We start from the raw sequence: 12,500 nt of genomic DNA on the forward strand, positions 1-12,500 counted from the left end.
AGCATTAAATATTAGTCACTATTAATTACACAACATTAAAGATTAGAATCACAATCAATTACAAAGCATTAAAGATTAGGAACTATAATTACACAGCATTTAAGATACGGCGCGATTAATTACAAAGCATTAAAGATTAGTCACTATTAATTACACAGCATTAAAGATTAGTCACTATTAATTACACAGCATAAAAGATTAGAGTCACTTAATTAAAAAGCATTAAAGATTAGAGTCACTATTAATCAAAAACCATTAAAGATTAGAGTCACCACAATTACACAGCATTGACGATCAGAGTCGCTATTAATTACACAGCTTTAAAGATTAGAGTCATTATAATTAACAACGTTAAAGCTTAGAGTCGCTATCAATTACAGAGCATTAAAGATTCGATTCACTATTAATTACACAGCATTAAAAATTAGATTCACTGTTAATTACACAACATTAAAGATTGGAGTCGCTACTAATTACACAATTTTAAAGGTTAGAGTCACTATTAAATACACAGCACTAAAGGTTAGAGTCACTGTTATTCATGCAGCATTAAAGATTAGAGAGTCGCTACTAGTTACACAACTTTAAAGATTAGAGTCACTATTCATTACACAGCATTAAGGATTAGAGTCACTATTAATTACACAACTTTAAAGATTGGAATATCTTCGTCACTGAAACTATTAAAAAAAAGACGTGAGACGGAGAAGGTGTCTTCCTTGAAAATTTCCTTCAGAAGTTCGTAACTCTTGAAAGTATTTTTTTTAAAAGATAGTTTTCTTTCCGAGTTATTTTCTTTTAAAAGGATTCGCTTGAAAGTAACTTTCCTAAGAAGGAACATGAAAATACATTAATGATTTTTCCTCAAACGATTCGCCATAAATGAATATTCCCGAAAATAGTTTTTCCCTTCGCCAAAATCGGAAAATGTACTCACCGCTGTCGTAGTTTGTTTGTTTGTTTGCGAACAACTTTAGACATAAACTACAGTGCCGATTTTGACCAAATTTGGTAGTCATGTTGGGTATGATCCAAGGATAAATCTGTTACATTTTGGATAAATTACATCAAAGTACAAATAATCATTATGATATAGATGACACTACTGAAACTCTAAAATGAATTCTTGCCACTATTAGGGAATGGATGACAATCAAACGACTAAAATTAAAAAATTAAAATAAAACTTAGTTTACGGTGGATGCAAAGAAAAAAAAACAGCGTAAGAAACTTGGGTGATATTCAAATATGTATAAAATAACAACTCTGTCCCGATTTATAGTAAAGGCGTATCTTTCAACTGTAACTTGTCTTTCCATGCAAAATAAATAATGTTTTAAAACTGTTGGTTATGATCTTAGAAACACTACTTTTATAAAAGAAAAAAAAAAGTACCTGGATAAACATTAGGTAAAGAAACTTGTGTTATTACCAGGATTGACTTCTGTAAATCCATCTACGACAATTTACCCAAAGTACAACTTAAGTAATTACGAAACATATGTACAATAACCTACCAAGTTATCAGAACCAGACGTCCGAAATCTCCAAGAGAATTGCTACTGCACCCAACAAATCGTGTTGACACGAGAATAGTTCGAGATGGCTTAAAATTATTCGAATCTAGATATAGGTCTACTGTAGGTGCTAGAGCCTTTAAATATGCGACCCTAAGACTATACAGTAAGCTCCCACTAGACATTTGAGAGACTGAAGATATTAAGGCTTTCAAGAGACAACTGAAGACTTTTTCGAAGTGTTTCGATAGTGTGGATTTAACAATAAACGAGCAATATGCGATGATTGGTTGAATGCTTTCGAACGAACATGAAAAAATGACTGTGGAGGTTCTATAGAGAGTAGGGTTCCCCGCTGTAAAGGACCATAAAAGCAGCCCTTAAAGTAAAGTAAAGTAAGTAAACGGCAAATATTTTGTTACTTTATTTTTTGTTTGTGAACAATATTACGCAAAAACTACGGAACCAATTTCGACAAAACTTGGTTGACATATGGGTTATGACCCAAGGACAAATACATTATATTTTGAGGAAAATATATCGAAGTACAAGTAGGCAGTGGAATTAAGAGCAAAATAAAACAGCTTGGCATATCGAAACCATGCTCTCTACAAAGTGACACATTGGTTGCAAATGTAATTGTCTATGATATTTTCGTTAAAGGATTTCCAATCACTATATATATATATATATATATATATATATATATATATATATATATATATATATATACACACATATATATATGTGTATGTATATATATATATATATATATATATATATATATATATATATGTATGTATATATATATATATATATATATATATATATATATATATATATATATATATATATATATATATATATATGGTAATTTCCATCAAAGCAGATTTCGTTCATTATGCCCTGACCTCTTTTCCTCCGGCAAGAATGGAATGGCATTAGAAGCCTGGCGTTTTCACTCTACGATCAAAGTATTGATTTGAACCGAGTTAATGGACTATTTTCCACCATGTCGCTTGGAGTAATTGGCTTCCTTTGAAGACCTCAGAGGGATCTGTCAAGACAAGGCCAAGGAAATAGAGGCCGAGCAAAGGAGGACAGACGGTCAAGAATTCTTGAGCTTTTGTCGATGGGTTTATACTCTACTCGAAGGTGTTATGGGAGGGAATGGAAGTGTTATACCCGGACGCTTAACATATTCATTCTTTTCCAAGCTCCTGTAAATCTTAACACTTCATATTAAAATGATTTGGTCTTGATTTCACACTTTTACATGTTCTTAGCTCTTTTTCTCTGGCTGAAATTCTTTTCTATTTTAAATTGTTGCTACTTACATACATTCGATCCTCTATACTAGCTCTGACGAACAATTTCTCTCTCTCTCTCTCTCTCTCTCTCTCTCTCTCTCTCTCTCTCTCTCTCTCTCTCTCTCTCTCTTTCTCTCTCTCTCGCTTAATAAAGACAGAAATAGACAGAACTATAATGTATTTGATGTTTTATATCTACAGCCAGTTGAGTCTGAATGATTTTCTCCCTAGTTCAGTATCAGGGAGCAGATACTTGAAGTTATTTTACCTGACGAGGGATTAAGTGTAACTGAAGAGTTGTTATCGTTAATTGACAAACCTCGAATATTCTTCTTCACTATATAAGCAAATAAGTACACCGATGAATAAATATTAAAGATGATTTGAATCAATAATGACTACTTACAGGCAATCAAACTTTGTGCATAAGTCCACACTTCAATATCTTCAGGTTTTAAGAATTCTAATTACCAGTGCTTTCGAAACTTGTTATAAATAGTAGTTCTTTAACTGGGATTCAACTCTGAAATGCTTCATGATCAAATCACAAAACCACATCAATGAATTATAAAATAATATAGAAAAAAAAAATCTAATGGGAACTTTTATCTTCATTTTGGGATATTCAGATTCTAATATCACATTACTATCAAGATATTCGAATAAATGCAGTTATTGAATAAATCAATATTAATATCTTGTCCAAACGGAGACTGATAGATTGATTCATTTTGAGTTTTCTGGCATCCTGACATCAAAGGTCATTAACGCCGATATTGTTATAACAAAAAATAAAAGGAAATTCAATTTAAGGCCAAAAAAGCGAATATGTCCTTATAAATATTAAATAGCTTTTGCTTTCAGAGAGAGAGAGAGAGAGAGAGAGAGAGAGAGAGAGAGAGAGAGAGAGAGAGAGAGAGAGAGAGAATTGAAACTTTCCACATAAGTTTACTGTACTGGTTTATAAGAGATTGAACCGACCATTATGATGCTGCCATCAGTGTCAGTAGACGCTGACGACTGTGAACAGCTTTGATGATGATTATGTTAACCTACAAGTTGGAAATTTGAGAGAGAGAGAGAGAGAGAGAGAGAGAGAGAGAGAGAGAGAGAGAGAGAGAGAGAGAGGGGGGGGGGGGTTAGGAATGTATTGTAATAATCAGACGTGTTAGATAGTGAAATATGCAATATTATACCGCAGAGTTTTAATGTATACCCTATTTATCTATCTTGAAGAACAAAATTTTTTTAAAGCTTTTTAAAAGTCGCCATGAATGGCAGAGGCAAGGGACAGTGACATAGCCTTATCAAGCAGGACAATGCCCTAGAGACTGACCATATATATTATTTGATCAGCACCCAAGCCCCTCTCCTTCCAAGCTAGGACCAGGGAGGGCCAGGCAATGGCTGCTGATTACTCAGCAAACAGAGCTAGAGGCTCCCCCAAACACACCAAACCCTACCTCAAAAGGATGGTAAGGTTGCAGACGCTAAAGGGACTAACTAGTCTGAGCGGAACTCGAGCCCACGTCTGGCAAACACCAGACAGAGACGTTACCAATCAGGCCACAACTACCTCATCAACATTATTCAAAAGATAGTTCGAGGGTAATTTATTTCGATGTTCATTATTTTTTTATTCTGCTTTATACGATTTAGATATTTACACTTGATATTCATTCCATTGATAAATTGTTTAATCCAGAACGAAATAAGATGGGTATTCGAAATTTACAATACTATGAACTATGCATATCGTAGTTTATCATCATTTTCTCCCCAAAAATATATAAATATACAAAAATGTATAATATATATATATATATATATATATATATATATATATATATATATATATATATATATATATATATAACTTCACTGTCGTAAGCCGATTGAGAAAAACATACCTGACATCGCACTGATATATACAATACTACTACTGCTACTACTACAGATAATAATAATAAAAATAATAATAATAATAATAATAACAATAATAATAATATTAATAATAATAATATTAATAATAATAATATTAATAAGAATAATAATAATATTAACAACAATAATAATAATAATAATAATAATAATAATAATAATAATAAAAATGCCTAATATCATAAAGAGCAAGTCCCTACTACTACTACTATTACTACTACTAATAATAATAATAACAATAATAATAATAACGAAAATTAAAATACAAAAAAAAATATATGCATAGTTAACAGATATATCTCAGACACAATATCCCGTAAAGCGAAAATTATAAAGAACAGTCATCAGAACTCTAAGAGAACAACATTTACAAAAAGCAAAATGAATTTAATGTCCACGCATTAGCCTGGTATCATCCAGGACTGAGAGATGCGGTTATACCGAGTGTCGCCAGCAGCAGACATGGCCTTTCATAGAGCTTCCATCCACAAAAGGAATTGCCGTGAAAAGAGTCCTGTAGATATGGTGAATAGGACGAACTTCGTCTTTTGTTGATGAGGATATCTTTTTAATATTATTTCAATTTTCTTACCTCACACAAACACATACACACAGCTAATAAGGTTGCCAGAGTAAGATGATAGTTCAGAAAATTCTTTAAAGATGTAATCAAAAGTGAGATATGTTATTATCTCAAGTCACAATGTGTCACTCCTAACTGGGAGTATAAAGAGTAATATATATGTGTGTATATATATATATATATATATATATATATATATATATATATATATATACATATATATACATATACATACATATATATATATGCATATACATATATATATTATAAATACAGTAGCCTATGTATATATATACATATATATACAAATACTGTACATAATATATATATATATATATATATATATATATATATATATATATATATATATTAGATAGATGCTGTAGACGTATATATTTATTACTATTATCATAATTACCTAAGCTACAACCCTAGTTAGAAAGCAGGATGCTATAAGCCCAAGGGCTCCAACAGAGAATAATAGCCCAGTGAGGAAAGGAAATAGAGAAATAAATAAACTATAAAAGAAACAATGAATGATTAAAATAGAATATTCTAAGAACAGTAATAATGTTAAAATAAATATTTCATATATAAACTATAAAAGTAAAAAAAAAAAAAGAGGAAGAGAAATGAAATAAAATAGCGTGCATGAGTGTACCCTCAAGCAAGAGAAGTCTAACCCAAGACAGTAGAAAACCAAGGCTCTGGCACTACCCTAGACTAGAGAACAAAGGTTTAATTTTGGAGTGTCCTCCTAGAGAGTCTCTTCTACCCTTACCAAGAGGAAAGTAGCCACTGAACAATTACAGTGCAGTAGTTAACCTCCTAATTGAAGAAGTATTGTTTGGCAATATCGGTGTTGTCAGGTGTATGAGGACAGAGGAAAATATGGAAAGAATAGGCGCAGACTCTTCGGTGTATGTGTAGGCAAAAGAAAAGAGCCGTAACCAGAGAGTGGGATCCAGTGTAGTACTGTCTGGCAAGTCAAAGAGCTTGTAAACTTAATAGCTATGGAGTGGAGAGAAATAACAAGAAAATACAAATAATAAAAGATGAAAACTTCGTGACCGCCATATTTTCTTTTTCATCTTATACTTTTTTATGATGAAGAAACTGACATTTAATACGATGTTTTCATGGGTTTCAAATGGATTTGAAAGAGTAAATTAAAAGAACGACACGTTTTGAGTGTTTTTATAAACAAAGGATATCATGTTTTGGTGTCATTTGGTGTTATTCCAACTGTGGTCCTACCACAGCCCAATTATAAGTCAGTGTCAGTTTTGGCGTTCGTGATATATGAGAGGTGTTTGGTATATTCGATTCATATTCTGCTTTCTGGAATGAAGGTCACGTTAATATTTGAGGCTGTTCAAATTTGGTATAAGTTACCTTACCTCCTGACTCACTCTTTGGAATAATTTTCTCTGTGAATGATTCAAACTTTTCATGATGATAATAGTAATAATAATAATAATAATAATAATAACAATAATAATAATAATAATAATGATGATTAATTTGGCGATCTTTCGAGTTTCCGCTCATATCTTCAAAGATGTAATTTTTTCATTATTTCATCTATATTATGGCAGTTCACTGCATTCAAAAGCGTTTTTAACTGATATTATTGACAAAGACAAAAGCAAAACAACAACAACAACACAAATAATTGTAATAACAATAATATTAACAGTAATGTTAATAATACTCCGTTAGCCACTATCACTTTAGAATTGCAATATTAAGTTTGGAAGTTTTATTCTTTGGTTACATATACATCAAACGTTAATCCCTAATCTATTTTCTTATGAATATGTCATTAACAAATGGAGGAATTATGAAATGTAAATGAATAGATATTGAGATAAAAAAAAAAAACAGTAAACAATCAGTCGGGAATGGAATTAAAACGCAGAATTACTTTAAACAGAAATAAACAACGACAATAATAATATTGAAGATAAATCAGCAGAAAATTGTGAGAGTTGAAATTAAAACGCGTCAGAGGGCAAATACAATACATAAATGATTATACAAATGAATACAATTACTTAGGATGTTGGCGATACATGTGACAGGTAATCTCTCCTGTATTATAAAGAGCAAATGTATGACTATATATATATATATATATATATATATATATATATATATATATACATATATACAAATATATACACACATTTATATATATATGTGTGTGTGTGTATTTCATTCATGTCACGCTGAGCAACATTGTCAGACTTGTAAGTGCTCGTTCTCTCCCCCAGATATATATATATATATATATATATATATATATATATATATATATATATATATATATATATATATATATATATATATATATATACACACACATTTCATTTCTGGCATGCTAAGCAGCATTGTCAGGCGCATAACTACGCGTTCTCTCCCCATCCATCAAGAAGGGGGAGAGGGAGTAGCCATTCCATGGTGAAAGTGGGTACTCAGAGAGATACACAAAGAAACCACAACTGCCGTTTTGTGGTTAAGAAAGGGGGAGGGGGTAGGAAGGGTTGAATCTGCGGGTGCATATCCACCTAGACATTTATCCATATTATTGACGGGTCGTGTACACTAGTAAATAATAAATAATCGGTGAGCGTAAAGTACTCAAAAGGCTGCAATTGAAGGCAAGTTGAAGGTAGGACGTAACCCACAAATAATCACGAAACGAAAAGAAAAACATTTCCTAAAGTTTTCGTTCAAAATGAACGCCACGATGGACACACTAATAATCAATCCGTAATCGCTATGAAGTGAAATATCCCGTTATTAATACAAAACCGATATGAGGCCTGACGTAGTTTGAAGCCTTTGTCCGCCATTGTAAATGGGGTAATTGCATTTTGGGATTACTTCCGGTTATCAAGCTCCGTCCACAGAATTTGTAATTGGCGATTAACACTGGAATGATCAAGAAATTACTCTTTCAAGTGCACCTTTGATGATGTGTAATTGGTTTTGAATTATTATTATTATTATTATTATTAAAGCAGGTTGCTATAAGCCCGAGGGCTCCAAAAGGGAAAACGTAGCCCAGCTAGGAAAGGAAATAAGGCAATAAATAAACTATAAGATAAGTAATGAACAATTATTCATATATCGTCCGATGTCGTTCAAGTACTTTCATTTTTGTTAGCGAATGACATACATGTAGTTCATTACTCAGCCCAGATTTGGATATCTCCCCTATATAATAAAGACCAGGTGTCTGTTTATAGACAACAGCAACAACAAATGCAGCCGTTTCTAGACCACTGCAGGACAAAAGCCTCAGACATGTCTATTCATTCCTGGGATTTGGCCATTTTCCATCACCGGGGTGGCCAGTGCGGATTGGTGATGAAGGGAAATTATCGTCTGATGACTCATAGTAAAACAACCTTGTATGGGTGGGCCTGACTAGTACAGCTTTGCTGATCATGGCGATTAGCTAACCCTTTCAACACGTTAAGATGTCCATACTCAGAAAGGGATATATATATATATATATATATATATATATATATATATATATATATATATATATATATATATATATATATATAATATATATATATATTTCTTTCCGGTCACGCTCTCCTCGTCCCTCAGGTAGGGAGAAAGGAAAATGTTATACCCTAGTGAGAGGGGCTGCATATGCCTGTGTGCATATTTATCTAAATATTTATCAGTCATTTGTAACGGGTCACGTACAGTAGTTAGAACCTAAACCTTCTATTTATCTCTATTTTATTTGGTGCGTTTATAAAAATACATTTCAGACCGAAAGCCTTTCGAGATAAATGTATCATTCAACCCAACATTAACTTCAGATTTGTATTCCATCAGTCTGATAGACTTTTCAAAGAAGTATATTTCAGTCTCATTAATCTTTCAGCAAAGTAAACTCCAACCTTAAAGCCTTTCCTCAAATGTAGCCTTCTCTTGACATGTCACACTGTTAACTATGACTCAGTAACTGCACAGTACATGATTCATATCAAATGCTATCTGAACACACTGGGCTTTTCAAACACCAATAACATTTGTTTCAGTGGATGGCTCTACTCTGAAAAATACAGTTTCCGGGACGTGGTATATTTTTCTTATCTTTAATATGTCCCCTATATAATAAAGAGGAAGTGTCTGGTTATATATATATATATATATATATATATATATATATATATATATATATATATATATATATATATATATATATATATATTCAATAACGTCAAGCACCATTGTCAGACGTATCTCTACTCGGTCTCTCCCGAGAAGAATATCCATCTAACTAATTAGCCGTCTTTTTTCGCGGGTCCCATACACTAATTAATAATAATAATAATAATAAAAATAAATAATAATAATAATAATAATAATAATAATAATAATAATAATAATAATAATTGAGAAACAAACATGGATTCATACAGACACAAATCCCATTTCTATAGCTTTTATTCCCAGTACTTCTAAAGTTCGTCCTGCAGAAGTTTATACTCAACGTCCATGTTTGTCTTTCAAGAACTAATCTAGGTATTAGCCTTCCTAATTGGTAAAAGGGAGGCAGTAGCGGACCCAGGTTCGTTAGACAAATAAATCTTTTTGGGGAAAAGGGAAAACACTTTTGAGAGCCAGTCTACGCTCGGTTTATTTGCTTACAATGGGATATGTTCTGAATCATTAGACTTCGTATTCAAGCAAGCAGAACTAAGAGTATCGTTTTATGAAAGATTTTATTATTACCATTATCAATTTATATATATATATATATATATATATATATATTATATATATATATATATATATATATATATATATATATATATATACAGTATATATATATATATATATATATATATATATATATATATATATATATATATATATATATGTATGTGTGTGTGTGTGTGTGTGAATTACACACACGATACAGCAACAAATGCAGCCGTTTCTAGTCCACTGAGAACAAATGTCTCAGACATGTCTTTATTCATGTCTGGGGTTTGGCTAGTTTTCATCACACACACACACACGTATATATATATACACGTATATATATACACACACACACACACACACACACATATATATATATATATATATATATATATATATATATATATATATATATATATATATACTGTATATATGTGTGTGCGCGCGCGTGTGTGTCTTCTCAGAGTTTCCTCCAATAACCATCTGTTAGAGAGTAAATCCTAGCAAGACTATGGTATATTTTTCCACTTCAATTTTTCTCGCTTTTCTCCCTCGTTCTGTTCCTCTCTACACTCTTCTAATGAACCCTCTCTCCTCCAGCATCCAGGAAGGTCTTTGAAAAGCAGTCAATTCAGCCAACCGATATGGCGGAAAATGAATGATTATGTTCTCCTCTATCTTCTTCGTCTTACCTAATTAACTCTATCTCTTGAAGGGCCAGGGATGCATTTGGAATGCCGCCAGTTCGTCAGTCCGATATAGGGGGGAAAACCGACCAACATCTGCTTCAGATCAATAAGCCCACTAACGGTAATCAGGTCGTATCGCTGACAGAGACCTTTCATTCACAGTGGCTCCACCCTGTCATTGGCTGTAGGTCTGACGTCAACACTATAAACTGTCCTTGACTGAATGGGATGGAATTAGCGGACTATTTCTCGGCATTCAATCACAACAGGGGGATGAGTGACGTTTGGTTTCCGAGTTCTACCAGTCCGCAGTCAGGGGTTGGAGTTGTCTAATACCTACTCTACCAAATTGTCAGGATAAAAGTTAATTAACGTATTTGGTATTTAACAGTTGAGAGTACAGTTACTTTATTCTTAAACTAGTGAACAATACTTATTTTTATCATTTCATATATTTATTAATCAAGGGTCCTGGTTACTGCTATCTAACTTCTCAACCAGTCAGCAGAACTGTCAGATAACCTTGCATGCCATCATCCATAAGTACAGTTTTTTATACCTTTATCAATCACAGGTCTCGATTAGTTATTTTACACGTTAAACTCCAGTTTTATTCATGAAAGCAAATTTACATCCTAGGTCTATTATTGCCGCAACATTGCATGAAATCCCGGTAAAACATTATGATAGTTGAATTTCTATTTCAGTATCGGTCTATCTGTTGAGTCATCAGCAACCATTGTCTAGCTCTCCTTGGTCCTAGCTTGGGTAGAGAGGGGGCTTGGGCGCTGATAATATGTATATATGGTCAGTCTCTAGGGCAGTGATTCCCAACCTCTTTGTGATTGAGTACCACTTGGAGGTCCCGTACAGTCGCCGCGTACCACCTGGTTCCAGAGAAACTAAATTCGATCAGATACCACTTTATTTCTATAATTGTAAAAATAGAACACGCAAATTAACTAAGAAAACAACAACTAAATGCGAGGGCTGTATCTGCTTCTTCTCTACCAGCTGGTCAATGCGGGGCATGACTTTGCTCACAGAACATCGGAAATCATGCCCGGGCGCAGCAAGACGGTTCTGGCTCTTCGACTTGATGGCCATGAAGGCTGAGAACCCCTGCTCGCACTCCCACGTCAAGGGGAAAATCAGTAGCTGGGGAACAGCGTGACGGGCTAGCGTCGGGTACGAGGAGGCCATGCTCACCCAGAAGTTTAAAGGAGAGCTTTCTTTGTGCTTTGTCTTTGCTGTCTCGTCAACTTGGATATCTATGAGTTCCTCTTGTTCCCCGGTCCCAACAGGCAGATCGGCTGGATCAACGGAGAACGGATTGGCAACGTAGGCACAATATGTCACGTCCGGGAAGTAATTTTTCAATTCAGTCTTGAGCAGTGAGAGGTGATGGACAATTTCTTGGGCAAATTCATCAGTGGGCTCTCTCTCAAGGGTAGTCAGGAGTTCGAACATTCCGTAGCGTTTGCTCTCCACGTTCTTCGTCCACAGGTCCAGCTTCCGGACAAACGTTCCCAGCTTCGAGATGAACTCTGTGACAGTGCAGTCGGGCCCTTGGAACGACAAGTTCAAGTGGTTGAGGGCTCCAAAAATATCTGACAGGTAGGCCAACCTTGAGATAAACTCCTCGTCCTCCAGATTTTTCTGAAAATCGTGTTCCTTCTCCTTGAAGAATACGAGGAGTACATCTCTCAGTTCAAAGAGA

General features: G+C 33.6%; 2 protein-coding genes across 3 annotated transcripts in view; one reads left to right on the forward strand and one right to left on the reverse strand.

Annotated features, from left to right (window-relative positions):
* Positions 1–12,500, forward strand: part of LOC137622041 (leucine-rich repeat neuronal protein 1-like) — a 26,098-nt gene that overhangs the window by 6,190 nt on the left and 7,408 nt on the right. The gene's annotated exons all lie outside the window — the stretch shown is intronic.
* The window catches only part of LOC137621814 (zinc finger BED domain-containing protein 5-like), a 6,623-nt gene continuing 710 nt past the window's right edge, over positions 6,588–12,500 (reverse strand). The window contains exons 1-2 of the mRNA XM_068352320.1: positions 11,990–12,500; positions 6,588–6,692 (exon numbers count right to left, since the gene is read on the reverse strand). The exon at positions 11,990–12,500 is cut by the window's right edge and continues 710 nt beyond it. Coding sequence (XP_068208421.1) covers positions 6,588–6,692; positions 11,990–12,500 — 616 coding nt within the window. The remainder of the gene's footprint in view (positions 6,693–11,989) is intronic.

This window comes from Palaemon carinicauda, chromosome 28, assembly GCF_036898095.1.
Source record: "Palaemon carinicauda isolate YSFRI2023 chromosome 28, ASM3689809v2, whole genome shotgun sequence".
In the NCBI taxonomy this organism is placed as follows: Eukaryota; Metazoa; Arthropoda; class Malacostraca; order Decapoda; family Palaemonidae; genus Palaemon; species Palaemon carinicauda.